Here is a 25,390-nt window from a genome sequence, read left to right on the forward strand (position 1 = left end):
GCCTCCTGAGTAGCTGGGACTACAGGAGCACACCACCATGGCCAGCTGATTATCTTATTACATTTTATTTCATTTTGTAGAGACGGGGTTTCACTACATTAGCCAGGCTGGTCTCAAACTTCTGGCCTCAAGTAATCCTTCCATCTTTGCCTCCAAAATTGCTAGGATTACAGGTGTGAGCCACCATTCCCAGCCCACATATTTCTTATCTACGTATGTAGTCAAAGTGTAAACTGTTCTCACTCTGATGCTATTTAAAAAACATTTTTAAGTGTAAAAATAGGTAGCATCTATTTCTTATATACTTAGGCAGCCAAAGTGTAAATACATAAATGGAAATAATAAACATAAAATTCAGGAAAGTGCCCCAGATGGGGGAGAGAAAGGAATGGGTCTAGGGAGGGAGAAAACAGGGATTAGAAAGGTTAGAAAGGTTTTGTTTTGCTGGGTACAGTGGCTTATGCCTGTAATCCCAGCATTTTGGGAGGCTGAGCCAGGTGGATCACTTGAGGTCAGGAGTTCGAGACCAGCCTGGCCAACATGGTGTAAACCCGTCTCTACTAAAAATACAAAAATTAGCTAGGTGTTGTGGTACACGCCTGTAATTCAAGCTACTTGGGAGGCTGAGGCAGGAGAATCACTTGAACCTGGGAGGCAGAGGCTGCAGTGAGCCGAGATCGCACCACTGCACTCCAGCCTGGGAGACAGAGGGAGACTCTGTCAAAAAAAAAAAAAAAAAAAAAGAGAGAAAGGTTTTGTTTTGATGGCAGGTTACTCCATTACTTCTCTATCCTCAGTTCTCCCTATTCTTCTGGTCACCTTCTCTAGCCACATGAGCCTTCTTACTGTTGACCAAACACATCAGATACAGTCCAGCCTCAGAGCCTTTGCACTGGCTGTTCCCTTTGCCTGACACTCTGTTCCAGCTTTCCTCATGGCTCACTCACTCACCTCCCCTTAGGTTTTCATTCAGATGTCACATTCCCAGTGAAGCCTTCCCTGGCTTCCAGCACCCCTCACCCCTGCCTGCCACACATCCCATCCCTCCCCTGCTTTATTTTTCCTCTGTACCCCTCACCGCCATCTGACACACTTGATTCATCCATCAATTGTGTCCATCCCCATCAGTAGACTCGCAGCTCCATGAGAACAGGGGATTTTTCTATTTCGTTTACTGCTGTGTCCCAGAGCCTAGAACAGGACCTGGCACATAGAAGTGTTCAATAAATAGTCATTGAATAAATGAATGTATACACAGGTGTTTGCTCTATTATTCTGTACTTATTTTTGCATGGGATCTTGCTAGCTTGCCCAAGCTGGTCTCAAACTAGTTAGGCTCAAGCAATCCTCCCTCTTCAGCCTCCTGAGTAATTGGGGCTATAGGCATGTGCCGTTGTACCCAGCTTTACACATTTTTAATTTTTATTTTGTGGAGATGCAGTCTTGCTATGTTGCCCAGGCTGGTCTCAAACTCCTGGGCTCAAGCAATCCTGCCACCTTGGCCTCCCAATGTGCTGGGATGCAGGCATGAGCCACCCTGCCCAGGTTTACATTTTGTAAACAACAAAAAAGTTAGCCACTAGGCTGTTTCCAGGTGAGCTTCCCAGTAGGGTAAGAGAAAAGTGCCCAGCACCATAATATGTCCTTGGAACCCATCAAGGTCCCAAGTCACTGAACTGTGAGCACAACCAACAAAGATCCCTCTGTGACCACCAAGCCCATGAGAGCTAGCCCAGAGTCCTTACAACAGACCACTGACATCTGAAGGCCTCTACAGAAACAGCCCAATAGGCCACAGTTCCTTCTGTGAGAGGCAACATTGCTCTGAAACAAATCTGCATTCTGAGAGTCCAGCCAGCACAGCGTGGGTGCTGCAACCCATCACATCCACCAAGAGAGACAGAACATGGAGCAGCAACAAAACATGGAGAGCTACGATCCTGTAAATGATTACTATGAAAAAGGTGTCCCAGTGAAGAAGGATCTTAGAATAGAAGAGCCCAGACTTAGCTCAGAGGAGAGCAGAGAGTGGGAAGTGGAGGAACCAGCCACTGGTAACAGATAGTAAAGTCCCTACTGGAATCTAATAAAAGTCTTTAAGGTCCCTGACAGACTAGTGGGTAATTCTCCAAATCCATTTCCCTTTTCTTCTAAGCACAATCTGATACTTCCCAGCTTCCCTTGCAGTGATGTGTGGTCATGTGACCCAGTTCTAGCCAACAGGATATGAATGAAACAGGTATGGGTCACACCCCTTCCAAACTCATAAACCTTCCCAAGTATCACCTTCTATGCTCATTTCTCCTTCCTGGTTTGATACAGACAAGCATGGAGTTATTAGATGCTGTGGGCTGACAATGAAGATCCACAATACGGCAAGGGTTAGGGTCCGTCAGTCATTGGAGCAGATGAACTTGCCAACTAGGAACAATTATTTTGGACTTTTTTTTTGAGATGGGGTCTTGCTCTGTTGCCCAGGCTAGAGTGTGGTGGTATGATCATAGCTCACTGCTCCCTCCAACTCCTGGGCTCAAGCAATTCTCCCAGGCATGTACCACCATGCCTGGCTAATTTTTTTTTTATTTTATGTTTTAGTGACGGTGGGGGGGGTCTCACTATGTTGCCCAGGCTGGTCTTGAACTCCTGAGCTCAAGTGATCCTCCCATCTCAGCCTCCCAAAATGCTGAGATTACAGTCATGCACCACCACACCCAGCTCACTTTTGAATTTTCTATGAGTGACAAATAAACTTCTGCTGTGTTAAGTCATTATTTTTTGTTATACCAGCAAGTGCTACCTCATACAGGGTGCTTCAAGGAAAGCATACACACATTTCAACCACGGTTCATCATATATGGATCTGAAAACTCCTTGAAGACAGTGACTGCACCTTATTTAGCTTGCTTTTCTCCTTTGTCATAATCACAATCCCTTGCACCCAGACATTCTCAAAACACATTCACCAAGTTGAAATAAAAGCAAGATATCCTCAAGCAAATCAAGAGATCCATGCACGTACAACACTTAAAACCTTGAGTTCTGGAATGCATAATCTTCTGTTCATATCCCATTTTCATCACTTACTTGCTTGGTGGCCTTAAGCAAGTTACGCTCTGAGTTTCCGATTCCTCAGTGGTCAGATGGGAATATTAATATTTCCTAATTCAGTGGGTTGTTGCAAGGATTAAATTAGAGAATGCGCATAAAGCACTCTGGAAGCAGCCAACGATAATGAGCTATTATTTTAATTGTAACAGAAAGCATCTGCTCTAATATACAGCTGAGATATGGATGTGGGGTGTTGGCAGAAAGGAGGCAGGTGCATAATGAGGGGAGGGAGAACACAAGGGCTCAGCCTTCCTGAGCCCGGCGCAAACCACACCAACCAAAAGCCTCGTAATCCTTCAGCTAGTTAAATCCAAAGAGTATAGCACGTGCCACTTACCCCGTTAGCACCACCACAAAGTCCATGACGTTCCAGCCATTCCTCAAGTAGGAGCCTTTGTGGAAGGCAAACCCAAGGGCAATGATTTTAATTCCAGCCTCGAAACAAAAAATTCCAATGAAGTATGGTTCTGTGTCATCCTGGAAGGGAGAGAACGCAAGTTCAGCGTCTTGGGCTGGGCAGATGTTGGCAAGACCAGGGAACCAGCCCATCTAGAAATCAGTATCCACCACCGTCTCACTTCCCTCGACCCTCCTGCACTCACCACCCCTCACTGCCTCTTGCAGAGTTCTCTTGTCCAAAGCCTTTTGCAAGCAAAGCCAATGCTCAGAGAAGGCAACTTCCTCCTTCATTCCTTTTGGGCCAACGTCACATATCACTTGGCCAAACAGAATTGCTTGTTTGCACCTGCTTTATTCAATACGACAGTCACAGGCCACATGTGGCTATTTCAATTAAAATTAATTTAAATGCAATAAAATTAAAAAACGCAGTTCTGCAGTCACACTGGCTACATTTCAAGTGACGATCCTACTGGACAGGGCAGATGGAGATCATTTCTGTGACTGCAGAAAGTTCTAATGGAAAGCATTGGTTTAGAGGATTTACTTGTCACACGCAGCGTTCAAGGCATTTGAGGCTGGAGCTTGTGCATTGACCTCACTCCTAAATCTGACTCCTTAGGATGGTTCTCAGCTGGTAGATTGTTAAAGGTTTGGAATAGGAGTTCTGTACTGGCTGATAAGTGGCCAGTATCCTCACCTCCAGTTCCTCTGCAGAACCTCCAGCTGCTTCTGGCTTCCAGCTGATAATCTATCATATTTGAAATTAAGCTATAAGCTCTTCTCCATCAGAGCCCCTATGTGAACGTCTTCCCATCTGTTACAACAATGTTTCTCAAGCTTCAATCATTTCATTCTGCCTGAATGATTTTTTTTCCACATCAGCTTGCCACTGGTACGTCTATTTGCTTACCAGTCTTTCAACGGACTCTTTTTATTTAGCATTATTTTAAGTGAAAATGCAAAGGTCTAGACATCATAGGTTTGCTAGGCTAGTTATAGTTTTTAGAAGACTGTGACCTTGTGAAATGTACGTTGGGTCTTTGACATTGTTTCCTGGCGTACAACTCCTAAAATCCTTGGGATCTCCAAAGGGATGTCTTTTTGTAGGCTAAGGACTGACTGACGGCTAGCAGCTTCTAGGTAGCTTCAGGATGGGGGCTGGTCACCGGGAAAACCAAGGCATGATTAGAGGGTTGGATTTAAATCGTTCATTGGTGATCAACTTGATTTTCAGCTCCTCTGCCCTTCCAGAGGTTGGGGGGTGGGGCTGAAAGTCCTAACCCTCGAATCATGCCTTGGTCTTCATGCCAGTTCCCCTCCTGAAGCTACCTGGAAACTGCCAGCCACACCCTTCTCCTGTATCTCACCCTATGCATCGCTTCATCTATATCCTTTGTAATATTCTTTTTTCTTTCTTTCTTTCTTTTTTTTTCCCCGAGTCACAGTTTCACTCCTGTTGCCCAGACTGGAGTGCGATGATGTGATCTTGGCTCACTGTAACCTCCGCCTCCCACGTTCAAGCGATTCTCCTGCCTCAGCCTCCCAAGTAGCTGGGATGACAGGTGTGCGCCACCATATCCAGCTAATTTTGCATTATTTTTTTAGTAGAGACGGGCTCTTACCATGTTGGTCAGGCTGGTCTCGAACTCCTGACCTCAAGTGATCTACCTGTCTTGGCCTCCCAAAGTACTGGGATTACAGGCGTGAGCTACCGTGCCTGGTCAAGACATAATTATTAACATTAACAATGTTCATTTGAGTATACTGCCTGAAATTATGTCATATGCCAAAGTAGGCAGTTTGAGACCAGCCTAAGCAACCTAGTGAGACCCCCATCTCTACAAAAAAGACAAAAATAAGAAAATTAGCTGGGCATGGTGGCACCTGTAGTCCCTGCTACTCAGAAGGCTGCAGTGGGAGGATGGCTTGAGCCCAGGAGGTGGAGGCTGCAGTGAGCTATGATTAAACCACTGCACTCCAGCCTGGGTGACAGAGCGAGATTCTGTTTCAAGAAAAAAAAAAAAAAAGAAATTTAGGTTTCCCATGATCTGGCTCTGGGCTCCAGGACTGTGAGCCTCCTGTGTGCCCTGCTCCACTCCCCCAAAAATCAAAGTCCTGCTAAAGCCAAGGAAAAGCCCCCGAGAAAAGACATCACTCACCAGCCGTTCAGACATCGGGGTCTTGTCATCATCAGGCAGATGCTGCTCCAGTGCGAGGACGATGCAATTCGCTATGATGGTGGCTAAAATCATATATTCAAAGGGAGTATTGGGGAATTAAGGAAAAATCTTGTTTAAAGAAAAGAAGGGTGTTTGGAGGGGCACCCACGCCCAGTGACCCCAATAGAAAGATCTCAAGCCCTCCAGATCCTCCCAACTCATCAGTACAGGTGGAATTATTCTTTCTCCTCTCTGGAGTAGATCCCTGCAGATCTCAAACCCAGAGCAGGTGAGTTCTAAAGGGAAATGTGGATATTCACCTTCTATCTCACCAGCAATATTCATTGAACACATATTCATTCAGTACCTGCTGCGTGCCAGACTCTGTTCTGGGCTAGGGACACAGCTGAGAGCAAAGCAGACAAGAGGAGAAGCTTCCTCCTGCTTCCTAGAGGAGGAGCAAATAATTGAGATAACTACATCATGTATACTACGTTATACAGTCAACTGCATGTACCATGTTATATAGTACATCATATATTCTGTGTTATGTAGTAAGATGGTGAAGGCTATAGACAGTGGAAAGGGTCAGGGCTGCAATTTCAAATATAGTGGCAGAGCCCAGCATGATGGCCGGCACCTGTGGTCCCAGCTACTTGGGAGGCTGAAGCGAGAGAATCGCTTCAGCCACGGAGGTGGAGGCTGCAGCGAGCAATGACTGTACTGCTGCACACCAGCCTGGGTGGCAGAAGGAGGCTCTGTCTCAAAAAAAAAAAAAAAAAAAAAAAAGATAAATTAAAAATAGACAAATATAGGCCGAGGTGGGTGGATCACTTGAGATCAGGACTTCAAGACCAGCCTGGCCAACATGGTGAAACCCTGTCTCTACCAAAAATACAAAAATTAGCCAGGCGTGGTGGCACACACCTGTAGTCCCAGCTACTTGGGAGGCCAGGGCAGGAGAATCGCTTGAACATGGGAGGTGGAGGTTGCAGTGAGCCGAGATCAAGCCACTGCAGTCCAGCCTGGGCAACAGAGCAAGACTCCATCTCAAAAATAAATAAAATAATAAATAAGTAAATAAATAAATAAATAAAACATTGTGATCAGATTTGACACCTAACGCATGAGCCACAGAAGAAAAAACAGATACACTGGGCTTCATCAAAATTTAAACCTTTTGTGCATCAGAGGACACTATCAAGAAAGTTAAAAGACAAGTAACAGAATGGGAGAAGCTATCTGCAAATCATGTATCTGATAAGGGTCTAGTACCAGGAATATATAAAGAACATTTACAACAACAACAAGATAACCCAACTGAAAAATGGACAGGAGGCTGGAATAGATATTTCTCCAAAGAAGACAGTCAAATGGCCAATAAGTACATGAAGGTATTAGTGATCAGGGAAGTGCAAATCAAACCCCAATGGGATACAGCTTCACACCCACAAGGATAGCTAAAATTAAAAACAAACAGAAAACAAGTGTTGGTGAAGATGTGAAGAAATTGAAACCCTCGTGCTGGTGGGAATATAAAATGGTGTAGCTGGCCAGGTGCTGTGGCTCACGCCTGTAATCCCAGCACTTTGGGAGGCTGAGGTAGGAGGATTACTTGAGCACAGGAGTTTGAGACCAGCCTAGGCAATAAAGTGAGACTCTATCTCTACAAAAAATATAAAACATTAGCCGGGCATGGTGACGCAGGCCTGTAGTGCCAGCTACTTGGGAGGCTGAGGAGAGAGGATTGCTTGAGCCCCAGGAGGTTGAGGCTGCAGTGAACCGTGACTGCACCACTGCACTCCAGCCTGGGCAATGGGAGTGAGTTCCTGTCTCAAAACAACAACAACAACAACAACAACAAAACAACATCAGTGCAACTGTCATAGAAAACCAGTTGTTGATTCCTCAAAACGTTAAACACAGAGTTACCATGTGACACAGTAACTCCATTCCAAGGTATAAACAGGAAAGGATGGTAAGACAGGTACTCCAACAAACACTCATACACAAATGTTCACAGCAGCACTATTCACAATAGCCGAAAGACGGAAACAACCTAAATTTCATCAATGGATGAATGGATAAACAAATGTGGTCTACCCATAGAACTGAAGAGTATTCAGCCAGAAAAAGGAATGAAGTAGGCCGGGCATGGTGGCTCACACCTGTAATCCCAGTACTTTGGGAGGCCAAGGCAGGCGGATCACCTGAGGTTCGGAGTTCAAGACCAGTCTGACCAACATGGGGAAACCCCGTCTCTACTGAAAAAAATACAAAATTAGCTGAGCGTGGTGGCGCATGCCTGTAACCCTAGCTACTCAGCAGGCTGAGGCAGGAGGATCGCTTGAACTCGGGAGGCGGAGGTTGTGGTGAGCCGAGATTGTGCCATTGCATTCCAGCCTGGACAACAAAAGCAAAGCTCTGTCTCAAAGAAAAAAAAAAAAAAAAAGAAAGAAAGAAAAAAAAAGGAGGAATGAACCTTGAAAGCATTACGCCAAGTGAAAGCAGCAGACATAAAATACCCCATATTGTATGATTCCATGTATATAAAATGTCCCTAATAGGCACATCCAGAGGCAGACAGCAGATTTGTTGTTCCTGGGGAATGGGAAGGGAAATGGGAGTGACTGCTTAATGTTTTTGAACTAGATGAAGGTGATAGTTACACAACATTGTGAATGTACCAAATGCCTCTCCCTCCCCTCTCCTTTCTTTTTTTGTTTATTTTTATTTTTTTAAAGAAACATGATTTTGCTCCGTCACCCAGGCTGGGGTGCAGTAGCATGATCACAGCTCACTGCAGCCTTGAATTCCTAGGCTCAAACAATCCTCCTGCCTCAGCCTCCTGAGTAGCTGGGACTATAGGTGCATGCCACCGCGTGTATCTAATTTTTTTTTTTTAAGAGATGGAGTCTTACTTTGTTGCCCAGGGTGGTCTTGAACTCCTGGGCAACCTTCCTTCTTCAGCCTCCCAAAGTGCTGGGATTACAGGCATGAATCACAGTGCCCAGCTCTAAATGCCACTTTAAAATGGTTAATTGTATTATATTAATTTTACCTCAATTAAAAAAAAAATTACAGTAATCAGGGCAGACCTCTGAGAATCTGCTCTTCCAAGACCCGAGGCAGGCGAGGGGTCGTCCACGTCCATATCTCTATGTGCCCCATTTGCATTCTCTCCAGTTTGCACAGGTAAACTCCCCCCTGCATCCTGGGAACTGTCATCTGGGTCGAGGAGGCCTCCCTCCCTAGTGTCCCACCAGAGGATCTGCAGGGCAGGTAGGGAGGGTCTATCCTGTTCATTTCATATTAGCTCGTGACCTGCTGATCAGCCGGTGAATGGGAATATCCACTGTCCCCCTGCCACACCCCTCAGAAGTGCGCCACTCCAACAGGCGTATGGATCTGGCAATCTCTGAGAAGGAGGTGTAGGCATTGGAGAAGGGGCTGCTTGAGTGGAAAAGCCATAGGGTGTTGGTTACTCTGGAGCAGGTTTTCCCAACCTCAGCACTAGGTTTAGGGGTGGATCGTTCTCCTTGGTGGGGCTGTCTGGGCACTGCAGTACGTTCAACAGTATCCCTGGGCTAGATGCCAGTAGCATCCCCTCCTGTCCAGTGATGACAACCTCAAGTGGTCTCTAAACATTGCTGAGTGTCCCCTGGGGGCACTGAAATCCCGTGTTCCGTAGGGAGATCAATTAGTGCATCTTGGGGAACTTGACCATGCTAAACCTCTCCCCTCCTCCTAGCTCTATCCTTTGGAAAATTAATTGGTTTCAGTCTCCTCTTCTGCCCTGGAGTTAGGTTTGGCATTTTGGAAGCACCATACAACCATCCCTTCCAGGCCGGAGGGAGAGTGGAACCCGCTTTCCAGGTGGGAAAACGGAGTGTGAAACAGAAACCCCCTCCGTAAACTCTCGGAAAGCCAAGAAAACCAGGCCTCCTTTTGTCACCAGCTTCAGCTTCTGCCTCCAGCTGAAAGCAGCTGAAGGCGAGCTCCACGCACACTCTGAAAAGCAAAATCTGAGACTCAGGGCAATTTGGGGAGCCAACAAAAGCTGGCCTTGCCGACGATCATCTCTGATTGGCTTTCTGCCTCCGAGCTGACAGGCATTAGGAGCCCAGAGAACAAAGCTGGGCCGTGTTGCACAAATACTCCACTCTGCCTCACCCTGCAGCCCGGAAAATAAGAGACAATATTTGTACACAGAGCAGCAACGCCAAGCCCTTCCCTGGTCTCCTCTCACTATGATTTGAAGCTGACTTCGCTTCCTCTCCCTGCCAACTCAGTCTCCTTACACGCGCTTCTACCATCCCACTCCTCCGGTTCCCTGGCCTCCTGCCCCTCAATGGCAGGGATGTGACTTCCTTTGGATCGGCTCCGGCACTGAAGGTTCCAGGAAGAGTCCCAGAAGGCCGCCATGCAGCATGCAGCACTTTCATGGGCTGCAACATCAGGGTTTCAACCAGTCAGTGTCGCCTGGATTTCAGATCCAGGGCGCTCTGGGTATGGCAATGAAACCTTAGCACATAGGCAAAAAGAAAGAGGTTCTTATCTCCCACCTTGCTTCATTTTCTTCTTGTAAAACACAGATACTCACACTGCTTCTCCAACATCAGCCCCTCTCCCTCTGCTCACCCACACACCAGCAAGTGTCCACAGACATGCCCCAGATGGACATCTGCAACAAAGACCTTAGACCCTTGCTACTCAAAGTGTGGTCCCAGAACCAGCACCTGTTAGGAATGCAGCCTCAGGCCCCGCATCCACCTGCTGAGTCAGAATCTGCATTTAAAAAGATCGCCAGGGGATTTGTGTGCACCGGGAAGTTTAGGAAGTGCTAAGTGCCTCTATTTCAGGGGTAGAAGGAGGAGCTCAGGTAATTGCGGTTTTGAGTCATCCAGAAAGAGGTGGGGGTTCCTCTTTCTCCTCCAAGCTTTCTCCTCCACATTCTGACCCCAGGGGGAGAACTGAAGAGCCCTGGGTACCAGCCTTCTGCTCCCACTTGGGTAAAGAACCTAAGAAGAAACCCAAGATTTTGAAGATATAAGAGCAATGTTGGAATGAGACAAAAGCAGAAAAGAAAATTTCAGCCTAACGCATGTGGAAGTATTCAAAGCCTTCCCATGGATCCCATCTCACTCAAAAGCAAAAACAAAGTCCTCCCAGCACCAGCAAGGTGCATGACCTGCTCCCATTACCTCCCTCCCCTCATCTCCTCTATTCTCTCCCTTAGTCACTCAGCTCCAGCAACATCGGCCTCCCCTTTATTCCCCAAACTCCCCAAGCACATTTCTACCCAGGGACCTTTGCACCTGCTGTTCATTCTCCTGGAATACTCTTTCCTCAGACATCCACATGACTCCCTCCCTCACTTCCTTTAGGCCTTTACTCAAAGGTCATATCCATCAAACCCCTTTGCCTGCTTATTTTTTTCTTTATTTCCCGTCCCCAGACAAGCATCTGCTATTTTTTCCCTTCTTTATCTTGTTCCCTGTCTCTCCCACGAGACTGCACGCTCTATGCACGTGGGGACTTTTTGTCTACTTTGTTCATTGCTTCATTCTCTGTGCCTAGGAGAGCATTCACTATATAGTAGATGTTCCAAAAAACACCGGTTGAAGGGTCTGGCGTGGTGGCTCACACCTGTAATCCTAGTACTTTGGGAGGCCGAGGCAGGCGGATCAGCCAGAGGTCAGGAGTTCGAGACCAGTATGGTCAACATGGTGAAACCCCATCTCTACTAAAAATACAAAAATTAGCTGGGCATAGTGGGAGATGCCTGTAATCTCAGCTACTCGGGAGGCAGAGCCAGGAGAATCACCTGAACCCGGGAAGTGGAGTTTGCAGTGAGCCGAGATCACGCCACTGCACTCCAGCCTGGATAACAGAACGAGACTCCGTCTCAAAAACAAAGCAAAACAAAACAAAAATCACCGGTGGAGGAAATGAAGAAAGGCGGTATGGGTCCTCCTGCCTATAAACCCTGACCTCATCTCAAGCCAAGTCTCCATGAGCATGTTAAGGACACAGTGAAACCCCCTGAAATATGCAATGATGTACTTCGTGCCCAGATGAAAGAAAGATGGGCTGCCGAGTTCTTGGTGTGGTAAGAGATGCCTCGCCCTAGGCAGAAGTCAAAGGTTGCACTGGGTAGTCGAGTTAGGGGGTGGCGAGGCTTTCTCAGCCCGACCTCAAGTCATGCCTGATCCTCCCGATTTAGAAAGCCTGAATTCTAACTCACAGCTGCGGTGAGCAATGCCTCTGTTAGCTGAGCTGAGCCTTTCTGCTTCCTGATTGGCTCAGAGAGAAAGCACCTGTGTCAGCGGGATCCAGAAAAATCAGCTATCCTAGGAGGCCAAAGGGGGGCAGGGGCTGAAAGAAGAGAAGCATCCCTGATGGAAGGAAAAGCTGGCTCCCGAAATGGCTCTCGGAAGTCAGGATAGCAGACAGCCCTGCAGGCAGGTGAGGAGATACAGAGCTCGATACACAACGAAATTGATCAGGACCTGCAGAGGCCCGGGAGAGAGGTATGTGACCCTGGAAAAGACCAAGCGATTCTGCGTAGGGAAGAAGGAGGGCTTGCATCTGTGAACAGGACCTTGCTCTTGGGATTCAGGACATCAAGGAAAATTCTCAAAGTGGGCATGGCTGATGGCTCCCATCCCTTAGCAAGACATTGCAGTGTCCAAGTAATCCTTGCACCCTCTGTGGTGCCCTTCACCCTCATCTCATTTCAAACCTCCTGTGGTTGGTGTGAAAATCAAATCAGGTTTGTCAACTCTTTGTGACCTTGTTTCCACTATGGGGGCTGCTGATGGGTGGGTTGTAAGAAAACAGATACTTGTAGCAGTCAACCAGGTCATTGAGCTTGTGGGAAGAATCCAAACAGACCTTATTTTCATGTTAGTTCCATGCTCATCACAATCACCAGGAAAAGAGTAGGGGGTACCGGGACCCTAGATATATGGGTTTAAGACATATTCCTTGGTCCACTAAACACATGCCCCAATTTCACTCTGCAATATGATCAACTATTATGGGACCATTAACAGGCACAGCAACCATAATTACAGCTGCCTTGTTTCCAAGTGCTTCTTTGGGCAGATACCATGGTAAGCATCTTGTTTCAGTTAATTCCTTGCAACAAGGTGGGTTCTGTGGTAAGCCCCATTTTCCACATAAGAAAATCCAGGCTCAGAGAGATTAAACAAATTGCTCAAGGTCACATAGGAGGTACTGGCAGAGTTCGGGCTCACACCCAGGTCTGCCCAACTCCACAGTCTATACCTTTTTTTTTTTTTTTTTTTTTTTTGGTCAGGGTCTTGCTCTATTGCCCAGGTTGAAATGCAGTGGCATGATCACAACTCATTGTAGCCTTGATCTCCCAGGCTCAAGCGATCCACCCACTTCAGCCTCCTGAGTAGCTGGGACTACAGGTGCATGCCAACACACCTAGCTAATTTTTAACATTTTTGTAGAGATGAGGGTCTCACCATGTTGCCCAGGCCGGTCTTGAACTCCTGGGCTCAAGCAATCCTCTCACCTTGGCCTTTCAAAGTGCTGGGATTACAGGTATGAGTCCACAGTCTACACTTTTAAGCTGGTGGTCCCCAAAGACCACTCAGGAGCTACCCTGGTTAAAAGATGAATGATTTTGCCTTTATTTAAAAAAAATAAAATACAAGTGCACCTGGGGCCCTAACCATAAGGATTAGACCAAATGGGTTACACCTCGCCCAAGTCCCAACCAACTGCCACAACTTAGTAAAGGCCAACCATTGCATGCTAGTCCACACCCTCATAAGCCCAACTCAAGTAGGAATTATTAATGACTATTTCAACTTCCAATAATCCAAACAGTCTCCAGTTCCCAGACATGGGCTTCAAACTCTTCGACACACAGTTCTAACCAAAACGAAGCCTGGAAAAGATCTCTCCTCTCGTTGATCAGCCCAAGCCTCTTAGCAGGGATGGCGTGCAAACAAGGGCAATCCTAGCGCCGCCCGGGATGTTTTCAGCACCACGGCCAGCGGCAAAGAGGCACAAGTTTAATTTCACTTGCACCCAGGGATGGGAAGCCCCAGGGAGAGAAAACAAACCCAGCAGCAAGTATTAACACTCTCTGAGACATCTGCAAAGACCTACATTTCACTTACAGGGTATAGGCGAAAAAGATTAATCATGTCATCAGGAGAATCAAATGAAGAGAAAATTAAAAACTGAGTATCAGATAGGTTTGTGTGTCATTTGTTTTTTCATATTATCCAAGAATGTCCAACACTTTGGTTCTGAAATGAGAAGTCTACTCAGGGCTGCTAAGTCATGCTTCTGCTTAGAACACTGGCAATATCGGCATTAAAAAATAGTAGCATAGAGGAGTTGAAAGGATTTGGGGATCAGACGTGGCTTTGACCTTGAGCAAGGCAGTTTCCTTCTCTAAGCCTCAGTTTCCTCATATGTAAAAGGTAGGAAATAGCACCAACCTCATAGGTTGTGTGAGAATGGAACGAGTTGATACACACCGTAATCTATTACAGGGCCCTGCATATAGTAAGTGCTCAATAAATGAGTGTTTTATATTGTTTACTTTAGTTCCTGTGATGACTAGAAAATTTAATGTGGGCCAAACGCAGTGGCTGATGCCTATCATCTCAGCCCTTTGGGAGGTCAAGGCAGAGGATTGTTTGAGGTCAGGAGTTTGAGGCCAGCCTGGGCAACACAGCAAGATCCTGTCTCTACAAAAATACTAAAACTAGCTAGGCATGTTGGCACATGCCTGTAGTCCAAGCTACTCGAGAGACTGAGGCAGGAAGATTGCTTGAACCCAGGAGTTTGAAGCTGCATTGAGCTATGATCAGACCATGGCACTCCAGTTTGGGCAACAGAGCAAGACCCTCTTAAAATAAATAAATACATTTTTTTAAAAAAAGAAAACTTAATGTGCTTATAAAAACAGGATACAATTCATCTCATTGTAATCATGCAATAAATGTTCATTATTTTACGACAATTGCTGCTAATAGTAAATAACTTTTCCTATTTTTGCCTTTCTAGGTCTTGGTTCCTTTTCTTTTCTTTCCTTTTCTTTTGGTTTCTTTACTTTTCTTTTCTTTTTTTTTCTTTTCGAGACGGAGTCTTGCTCTGCCGTCCAGGCTACAGTGAATAGTGCGATCTCGGTTGACTGCAGCCTCCACCTCCTGGGTGCGAGCAATTCTCCTGCCTCAGCCTCCCGAGTAGCTGGGATTACAGGCGTGCAGCACCATATCTGGCTAATTTTTTTGTATTTTTTGGTAGAGACAGGGTTTCACCATGTTGGCCAGGCTAGTCTTGAACTCCTGACCTCAAGTGATCCACCCACCTCGGCCTCCCAAAGTGCTGGGATTACAGGTGTGAGCCACCGCACCCAGGCTTAATCTCTTTTCTTCAAGGAGGGAAGGAAGGGACAACACCTACCGTCATCATAACTGAACAGACCTTCTCTCAAATCTGAAATGTTTCCAAGAATATACTGCAGTGGATGTGTGTGGTCCACTCACTGAATATTAGACTCAAAATACATGTTGCCAAAAAAAATCTTCATTGGACGTTTCATGTAAATGGAATTATACACGATGTTGCCTTTTGTGTCTGGCTTCTTTCACTCAGCATCAACTTTTCTGTTTTGTTTTGTTTTGTTTTGTTTTTGAGATAGGGTCTCACTCTGTTGCCTAGGCTGGAGTGCAGTGCCACGATATTGGCTCGCTGTAGCCTCAGCCTCCTGGGCTTATTCGATCCTCTTGCTTCAGTCTCCTGAATAGCTGGGACTACAGGGACATGTCATCACACCTGGCTAGTTTTTTGCAAATTTTTTTGTAGAGATGGGGTTTTGCTATGTTAGCCAGGGTGGTCTTGAATACCTGGACTCAAGTGATCCGCCCACCCCAGCCTCCCGAAGTGCTGGGATTACAGGCGTAAGCCACCGTGCCCGGCCACATCCTATTTTTGAGGTTCATCTGTGTTGTAGAAAGGACTGGTATTTCATTCCTTTTTAAGGCAGACTAATATCTGAGGAAGATATACCACACTTTGCTTATCTGTTCATCCATGGATGGACTTTTGGGCTATCTCATCCTGTTGACTACCTAGAATAGGTAAATCCATAGAGACAGAATGCAGATGGGTGGTTGCCAGAGGCTGGAGGAAGGTGGCGGGGAGGGGAGAAGGGGAGAGACTGCTTAATGGGTACAAGGTCTCCTTTAGGGGTGGTGAAAATGTTTGGAGCTAGACAGAGGTGGTGGTTACATAACAGCTGGAGTGCACTAAACGCCACTGAGCTGTTCACTTTAAAATGGTTAATTTTATGTTATGTGAATTGCTCCTGATTATTTTTAAAATCCCATTTTGGTTTTGCTTTTTTTTTTTCTTTCCCTTTGACTCTCTCCTCAGGGTTCCCATCGTGGGCCTTTACTCATTGCACTCTACCCTGGGCGACAGAGTGAGGCTCTGTTTTTTTTTTTTTTACGGAGTCTTGCACCCAACCTGGGTCAGCACCCAGGCTGGAGTGCATGGAGTGCAGTGGCACAATCTTGGCTCACTGCAGCCTCCATTTCCTGGGTTCAAGCTATTCTCGTGCCTCAGCCTCCCTAGTAGCTGGGATTACAGTCACCAAAGACCACACCTGGCTAATTTTTGCATTTTTAGTGGAGTTAGGGTTTCACCATGTTGGCCAGACTGGTCTCGAACTCCTGACCTCAAGTGATCTGCCCACCTCAACCTCCCAAAGTGCTGGGATTACAGGTGTGAGCCACCACGCCCAGCCGAGACTGTCTTTTAAAATACTGCTGCTGCTGCTACTACTACGACTACTTTCATCAATAATAATAATCATCATCATCATCATCATCATCATCATCACCATCTGACCACACATCCTCGTGCACTTGTGAGAATTTTTCTGCAGAACAAATTCCATGATATGAAATTGCTGATTTTTTTCCTCTGAGCCCTCAACCACTTAGAGAAGCATGATATGGATGGTTTTCAAGAGTCCCTCCCTCTCTCTTTTAAATTTCCATTTTATATTATTTATTTATTTATTTATAGAGCTGGGGTCTTGCTATGTTGCCCAGGCTAGTCTCAAACTCCTGGGCTCAAGCGATCCTCCTGCCTCCCCACCTCCCAAAACACTGGGATTATGGGCGTGAGCCACTGCGTCCAGCTAGAGAGAAGATAATGTTTTAATAAAAGCTGAAGGAGGCAAGGGAATGAACCCTGTTTCTATCTGGGAGAAGAGTAACCCAGGAGGGGAAGCAGCCAGTACAAAGAATGTGTGTGGAAAAAAATTTGAAAGACAAACACGAAACTGCTAGCAGAGGTTATCTCTGGGAGGTGGGATGGCGTAAGAGCTTTTCACCTTCTAAATGACACACTACACATTTTTAAGACGTTTTAAAAGCCACACAAAACAATGAGCCCATATTCTTTTCATAATTAAAACTTTTTTTTAAAGGGGGATGCCAGGAATGGTGGCTCACACCCATAATCCCAGCTACTGGGGAGGCTGAGGCACAAGGATCACTCAAGTCCAGGAGGTTGAGGCTGCAGGGAGCTGTGATCACTTCACTGCACTCCAGCCTGGGTGACACGGTGAGACCCTATCTTTCAAAATGATAATAATAATCTCACCATACATCCTTGTGCACTTGTGATAATTTTCCTGCAGCATAAATTCCAAGATGTGAAATTGCTGGGTGTCAGAGGGGATGCACACTGACCTTTTTTTTTTTTTTTTTTTTTTGGAGACAGAGTCTCACTCTGTAGCCCAGGCTGGAGTGCAGTGGGGTGATCTCGGCTTACTGCAGCCTCTGCCTCCTGGGTTCAAGTGATTCTCCTGTCTCAGCCTCCCGAGTAGTTGGGATTACAGGCACCTGCCACCACGCCCTGATAATTTTTTTATTTTTAGTGAGGATAGGCTTTTACCACGTTGGCCAGGCTGGTCTCGAACTCCTGACCTCAGGTGATCCACCCACCTCGGCCTCCCAAAGTGCTGAGATTACAGGCGTGAGCCACCATACACGGCCCACATTAGATATTTTCTGGAGATTTACAGGGCTACATTTTCCAGTTTTTAAAAAGTGAGATGAGTGTGTGTGTGTGTGCGTCTGTGTGTATACCTTCTGAAATTAAATCCATAATTTAAATGTATAAATTCCTCTGGGCCAAAAAGTTTAAACATGGAAGAATTAACGTGACTCCTGGAAAACACAAATACACAAAAGTAAAATAAAGATCTCTTGATGAAAACAGAAAGAAAAAAGAAAAACAGCAACAACAAGCCAAGTTTTAAACAAAAAGTATTCATCAATTTTCAAACTCTCGGGTTCTGGGAAGAGAGTGAGGAGTAAGGATGCTTTGGAGTCAGATTCCAAACAAGAACTGAAGACTTTCTCCCTGTTTCTCTTTTTTTCCAGGTCAGTAAAGTTCTCTAGGGACCTCTGAGTGGTGTGAGGTCTCTGTCTCCTGATTCAATTTTCAACCACTTTCCTTTATATGTTCACTCTACCAACGGGGAGTCCTTTTCTGCTCTGCAGTAGTGACATCCCTGTTCAGTGGTCAGTAAAATCCTCCAGTTCCCTGGCCTCTCTCTACACAGTTCATCTACTTCATGGTTTAAACTTAAACCTGGAGGTCAGGCACGGTGGCTCACACCTGTAATCCCAGCTCTTTGGGAGGCCGAGGTGGCCGGATCACTTCAGATCAGGAGTTTGAGACCAGCCTGGCCAACATGGTGAAACCCTGTCTCTACTAAAAATACAAAAGTTAGCTGGGCATGGTGGTGTGTGCTCGTCATCCCAGCTACTTAGGAGGCTGAGGCATGAAAATTGCTTGAACCCAGGAGGCGGAGGCTGCAGGGAGCCGAGATCGTGCCACTGCACTCCAGTCTGGGTGACAGAGCGAGACTGTGTCTCAAAATTAAACAAAACAAACAAAAAAACCCTTTAACCTGGAAATTCCCTGCAGACCATCAACTCTAAGACCAAGGTGAGGCCACTGGCAGCCTCAAATTTGTTCCCAAGAACAAAAGGAAAACCCAGCTCTGGAAGATGTCCACCATCACGGCCCCCAGAAAAACCAGTGAGAAGGGACCCAAGAAAGCAACAGAATCAAAGACCTTCCCAACTCAGATAAGGTGGAAAAGGTGCCCCCAAGAAGTCAGGTGAGGTGAGGAGGGCTCCCTCAAAAGCAGTTGTAGCCAAGAAGGCTCCCAAGAAAGTCAGCAAAGCCAAGAAGGTCTTCCTTAAACCAGCCAATGCCATGAAGGTCCCTCCCAGTGCTGCTGGGCTCAATGGGAAGTCCAAAGTCAGAGGTAGCACCAGCAGCCAAGATCCTGAGATCCACAGGAAAACAGAGAAGGTGGGAGCTAAGACTCCGATGGAACCTGTTAACATTTGATGACCTCCAATTTCCCTGTGGAGAGACCATGGTCCATGCTTGTCCCCTGCTTCCTTGATCACTGGAGGATGTCCCTACCTCTTCATCAATAACCAATGTCTCCTCCAAGCCACTCCAGCTATGCATGCTCAGAAGCTACACCAGCCACCACCAAAACACCTGTTTCCAGCATCCTTGTCTTGAACTACCTTCTTTTTTTTTTTTTTTTTTTTTTTTTTTGAGACAGAGTCTCGCTCTGTCACCCAGGCTGGAGTGCAGTGGCGCGATCTTGGCTCACTGCAAGCTCTGCCTCCCGGGTTCACACCATTCTCCTGCCTCAGCCTCAAAAATAGCTGGGACTACAGGTGCCTGCCCCAACTCCTACCTAATTTTTTTTTTTTTTTTTTTTTTTTTTTTTTTTTGCATTTCTAGTAGAGATAGGGTTTCACTGTGTTAGCCAGGATGGTCTCGATCTCCTGACCTTGTGATCCGCACACCTCAGCCTCCCAAAATGCTGGGATTACAGGCGTGAGCCACAGCGCCTGACTGAACCACCTCCTCTTCAACCACCTTCCAGCTCACTAACTCCCTTAAATGCAAATCAACGTCCATCCCATCGAGTCCTGCAACCCACTGACCCCGCCATTTCTTAGAACCCTCTCCTGCCTTGTCAACCTTACATAGGTTGATTACATCGCACTTTCTTGCCTGTTTCCCTCCTGGAAAAAATCCATCCCTGCATGAAGTCAACTAGTTGCCTTTCCCATACCTGGGGGGTGGGGCATTCCTGAATGAGATCAACTATCTGGGCTGGTGACATTAAATTCATGATGCTAAACCTCAAATGGGCATTTGAGAATCCCAACATCCTATATAGGAGCAGACACCTGTGCATATTGGTATAATGGATGGGAATGACCCAATTTACAGAAATCAATATTTTTCCATCATTAAAACTTCCACCCTTGACTCCAAATTTCCCTTCAGCCACCAACCAATTTCTCTACTCCCCTTCATAAAGAGTTGCCTTCACGTGTTCCCGCCACTTCCTCACTGCACATTCTTCTCCTACCCTCCCCAGGCTGGTTTCCAGCCCCCATCACTCAACCAAAACTCTTCCAAAGAGGATGGCCAAAGATCCCCAGGCTGCCAAATCATACGGCCATTTTTCTGTGCCCAGATTACTTGACCATGCCCTTCTTAATGTTGTTCTCGTTTTCCTCCTATCCTCCTGGTCTCTACTTCTCAATCTTCCCTTTTTGCTCCTCTTTTTCTATCCAATCTCTAAACATTGGTCTTCACTGGGGCTTAATCCTAGGTAATCACCCTTTCTCTATCTCTACCCTCTTTCTAGAGCTTGCATGCATTTTGATGTATTTTGCCATTCTCTTGTAGCCCTTTCTCCCTAAAATAGCCACTCATTGTCCTGTTTGGTGTCCTGGTAGAGAGGCAGGGCTGACTTCTGTGACTGCATCATCCAAGCCCCGCAACTCTGCCCTCCACCACATCTTCTGCCTTCCGGGTTGGCTTGGCCAATGGGAGGCACCAGCAAGAGATCAGAGAGGAGGGAGAGTTGGAGCATTTCTCCATTTGATTTCCTCCCTGCTACAGACTGTGGTCTTAGCAATAGCTATATCATTCTGTATCTTCTTAGAGCATCTCATAGGAGTGTCTATATTAGTCTCCTAGGGCAGTCATGACAAACTGTCATAGATTGGGTGGCTTAAAACAACAGAAATTTATTCTCTCATCATCCTGGAGGCAAGGTTCTGAAATTAGGGGCTTTCCCTTCAAAGGCTCTAGGGGAGGATCCTTCCTTGCCTCTTCCCACTTCTGGTGGTTCTACGTGTCTTTTGGCTTGTGGCTGCAGCACTCCATTCTCTGCTTCTATTGCCACATGACTTTCTCCCCTGTACCTTCTCATATAAAGGCACTTACCATGCACTCTCGAGTCCACTGTAATCCAGGATGACCTCATATCAATCCCTGACTCAATGACATCTGCAAAGATCCTACTTTCAAATGAGATCTCAGGTTCTGAGGTTCCAAATACATCTGAATTTTTGGTGGACAGGATTCAAACCACCACAGTGTCCAAGGTCCAAACTCTTCCATTCCCTCCCTAATCCCATGTCTCTTCCTCTATTAACCTTTGTCATGAATTGTACCACCAGCTGCCTAGTAAGGAGCTCAGTCAGATAAGGTTACCCTAAGAGACCTTCCTGATTCCTACATCTTCCTCCCCCTACAGCTGATGTATCATCAGACCCCACCAATTCTACTTCCAAAATTAGACTTCGAATCCTCTTGCTCAGCATTGCCTCTTCAGCACCACCCAAGGTCAAGCCACCGTCCCTTCCCACAGAAACATCTACAATCTCAGTAGACTCCAAAGTGGTCTATTGCCTGTCTTTCCGACCTCCATTTCATTCTCCAGACAGAAGCCAGGGCATTATGCTAAGTGAAAGAAGCCAGACACAAAAGGTCACATAGTGCCTGAATTCATTTATATGAAAGAGCCAGTATAGGTAAATCCATAGAAACAGAAAACAAATTTGTAGTTACCAGGAGTGGTGGGGGTCGGGGGGATACGGGGAGAGGAGGATGAGGAGCAACTGCCTCATGGATACAGGGTTTTCCAGAGGGGTCGTGATGAAAATATTTTGGCACCAGAAAGAGGTGGAGGTTGTACAATATTGTGAATGTGCTGAATGCCACTGAATTGCTCATTTTAAAATGGTTAACTTATGTTGCATGAATTTCACCTCAATACAAAAATTATTTTATTGAGACAGCATCTCACTCTGTTGCCCAGGCTAGAGTGCATGGGCACAATAACGGCTTACTGGAGCCTTCACCTTTGGGGCTCCAGCAATCTTCCCACCTCAGCCTCCTGAGTAGCTGGGACTACAGGTGCACACTACCACACCCAGCTAATTTTTAATTTTTATTTTTATTTGTAGAGATGGGGTCTCCCTGTGTTGCCCAGGCTGGTCTTGAACTCCTGGGTTCAAGTGATCCTCCCATCTCAGCCTCCCAAAGTGCTAGGATCACAGGTGTGAGCCACCATGCCCAGCTAAAAAATATATAGATGGATAGATGGATATGTATATATGTATACATATATATGCTTTATATATGTAATATTATATGTATGTATATATGTATATATATTTAAAGTAAAGCAGTTCTGTCCCATCTCACTTAAACTTCTCTGAAGACTTCCCATTACATGTAGAATAAAGTTCAATTTCAAAACTTGTCCTAGAAGGTCTTGTGTGACCTGTCTTTGCCAACTTCTTGGGTGTCTTCCTACCTGTGAGTCCCTTTGCTCATTGGGCTCTAGCTACACTGGCTGTTTTTTAACATGATGAACTTGTTCCTTCCCCAGGGCCTTTGCACATGCTGTTCCCTCTGCCTGGGATTCTCTTCCTCCCTCTCTCTCATTCTTTTCACACTCTGCTCTGTGCTTAACGACCTTCAGGTCTTCACTTACATGGTACCTCTGTACTTCTAATTATCCTCTACCCAGAGGACCTGTAGTAGGTTTCTTATTTTATTTTATTTTTCAGAGATGGGGCCTTGCTCTGTCACCCAGCTTAAAGTGCAGTGGTGCAATCAAACCCATGCTTTAGCCTCTAGAGCCTGTGGCCATGACCTTATTTAGTAAAACGGCCTCTGAAAGGATAATCAAATTAGAGATCTCAAGATGAGATTGTCCTGGATTATCTGATGGGCTCAAAATCTAGTGACAAAGATCCTTATAAGAGACAGAAGAGGCCAGGTGCAGTGGCTCACACCTGTAATCCCAGCACTTCGGGAGGCTGAGGGGGAAGGATCACTTGAGCCCAGAAGTTCAAGATCAGTCTGGGCAACATAGTGAGATCCCATCTCTACCAAAAATTTAAAAACTAGCTGAGTATGGTGGTGCATGCCTGTAAGTCCCAGGTGCTCAGGAGACTGAGGTGGGAGGATTGTTTGATGCTGGGAGGCAGAAGTTGCAGTGAGCTATGATTGCATTGCTGTACTCCAGCCTGGGTGACAGAGTGAGGCCCTGTCTCAAAAAAAAAAAAAAAAAAAAAAAAAAAAAAAAAAAAAGAGAGAGAGAGAGAAGAGGAAGAGAAGACACAGACATGGAGGAGAAGGCCACATGAAGACAGAGGCAGAGATTGGAGTGATGCAGCCACAAGCCAATCAGGCCAATGTATGCCAACAACTACCAGAAACTGGAAGAATCAAGGAAGCATTCTTCTCTAGACCGTCCAAGGGAGCTCAGCCCTGCTGATGCCTTGATTTTGGTTTTCCAGCCTTCAGAACTGGGCGACAATAGATTTCTGTTGTTTGAAGCCATGTAGTTCATGGCAATTTGTCCTGGCAGCCCGAGGAAACAAACACAGCACCCTGCTGGTTTTCTCCCTAACACTTACCACAATTAGTAATTATGTCCGTATTTGCTTATTTCCTATTTTATGCCTTCTTTTCCTATTACAAGTTCCAGGAGGGCCAGGAGGAACCACATCTGTCCTGCCCACTGTCACGTTCCCATCATGTACATCCCAGTGCCGGGCACATAGCAGGCCCCCCTGTCAAAATGTTTATTGAATGAGCAAATGGATCCACCTCTCCTTCATTTCTCTTTACATCTCAGCAGCAGTCCTTCTTGCATCTTCCACCTTCACTTCTAACTCTGAGCCACGGCACTAGCAACTCCAGTTAAACAGATTTTCTGGAAAGCCCCAGCCTCCCAACGAAACCTCCCTCACTTGCTCCCCACCGCACTTCCCCAAATATTTGGGTCTGCCTCGCCTTTTCCATCACTGGCTCTGCCATCCATGAAGATTCTCCTTGAAGCTTTATCATTAAAAAATAAACCCACATATTCTGTGTCTCCAAAAGAACCTTTTACTTTTGCAAACTCTATTGATTTAATCCTAGAGGCTGCTGGCAGCAGCCCCAGGAGCTTAATCAATATGACAACACCCAGAGCAGCCAGAACATCAAGGAGCCTCGGCCAAGATCTCCTGCTTGGGTCTTCACTGACCCCGACTGAATCTCTCACAACTACGAAGACAGATTTACTGTAGGGGGCAGGATATTTGCAACAGCTCCAGGATCTTGCTTAGGTGAGCAAAAGGAAATGCCTCCAAGCTTGAGGCGCTTCAGAGCTATTTGTTAATTTGCTACTATGGCCAATTCCCGTAAGACTCAAGGAAGATAGAAGACAACAACAGAAAAACATTGCAGGTTCTAGAACCTGATTATAAACTCCCTGGTGGGGTGGGCAGGGGAGGAACAGGCAAAGGGCAGGTGGCAAAAAGAAGATGAAGATGTCAAGAGTTAAAAATGCAGTAAGTTGGCCAGGTGTGGTGGCTCATGCCTGTAATCCCAGCACTTTGGGAGGCCAGGGCGGACAGATCACAAGGTCAGGAGTTCAAGACCAGCCTGGCCAATACAGTGAAACCCCGTCTCTACTAAAAATACAAAAACTAGCTGGGAGTGGTGGCAGGCGCCTGTAGTCCCAGCTAGTTGGGACGCTGAGGCAGGAGAATCACTTACACCTGGGAGGTGGAGGTTGCAGTGAGCCGAGATCATGCCACTGCACTCCAGCCTGGGCAACAGAGCAAGACTCCATCTCAAAAAAACAATGCTATGAGTTAAAACAGAGATTCCTTCATGCCTTAGGAGACACTAAGTGACTAGAGAAGGAGAAAAAAAGGTCATAGAAACAAGGAGGTTGAGAATGACTAAATCAATGCCCAAGCTTTAGAAACTATTAATCTCCTCGAAGGAAAAGTCAAACAATTCTTTTTCACATTTCATTCAAGATTGAAAAACAGGAAAATTAGAAGCACTATAGGAAGAAAGTGGAAGGGAAGAAATATTTGTTAATCAGAAGTTGACATGCATGTGACATTTCTGAACCTATTGAGCCCTTATAAGAAAATATGAATATCCAGCCCTAAAATATACATCTACATAATCCTCCTGGAGACACTGTGATTAGATATTAGCCCCAAAAGGCAGATAATGAGCTATACAGTCAGCCTAGTCTACATCCTGCTGCAGTAACAAACAATCCCCAGATCTCAGTGGATGAACACACCCCAGATCTATTTTTCCACTCATGCTATGAAGTGGGATGGGGACTGATCTATGTCATCCTCTCTCCAGCATTTACTTTGAGAGAGGGTCCATCTTTGTGCATCCATGACAGTGGAGGCAGGAAAAAGGAAACATGGTGAATCCTATGCTCACCCTTAAGGCTTCTGTCCAGAATGACTCATGTCACTTCTCACATCTCATTG

At 46.0% G+C, this 25,390-nt stretch overlaps 1 protein-coding gene across 21 annotated transcripts in view; it reads right to left on the minus strand.

Annotated features, from left to right (window-relative positions):
* Nucleotides 1–25,390, minus strand: part of CACNA1A (calcium voltage-gated channel subunit alpha1 A) — a 432,044-nt gene that overhangs the window by 250,293 nt on the left and 156,361 nt on the right. For 17 of the 21 annotated variants that reach the window (XR_012428445.1, XM_045380278.2, XM_074026050.1 and 14 more), the window contains 2 exons: nt 5,670–5,775; nt 3,446–3,585 (listed from right to left, as the gene is read on the minus strand). Coding sequence is in view for 20 of the 21 variants with exons in the window: in XM_045380278.2 (XP_045236213.2) it covers nt 3,446–3,585; nt 5,670–5,775 (246 nt within the window). In the remaining variant the exon portion in view is untranslated. Of the gene's footprint in view, nt 1–3,445; nt 3,586–5,669; nt 5,776–5,989; nt 6,118–25,390 lie in introns of all 21 variants that reach the window. The other 4 variants (XM_065534482.1, XM_074026048.1, XM_065534484.2 and 1 more) reach the window with 2 other exon arrangements.

This window comes from Macaca fascicularis, chromosome 19 (genome assembly GCF_037993035.2).
Source record: "Macaca fascicularis isolate 582-1 chromosome 19, T2T-MFA8v1.1".
NCBI classification, from domain to species: domain Eukaryota; kingdom Metazoa; phylum Chordata; class Mammalia; order Primates; family Cercopithecidae; genus Macaca; species Macaca fascicularis.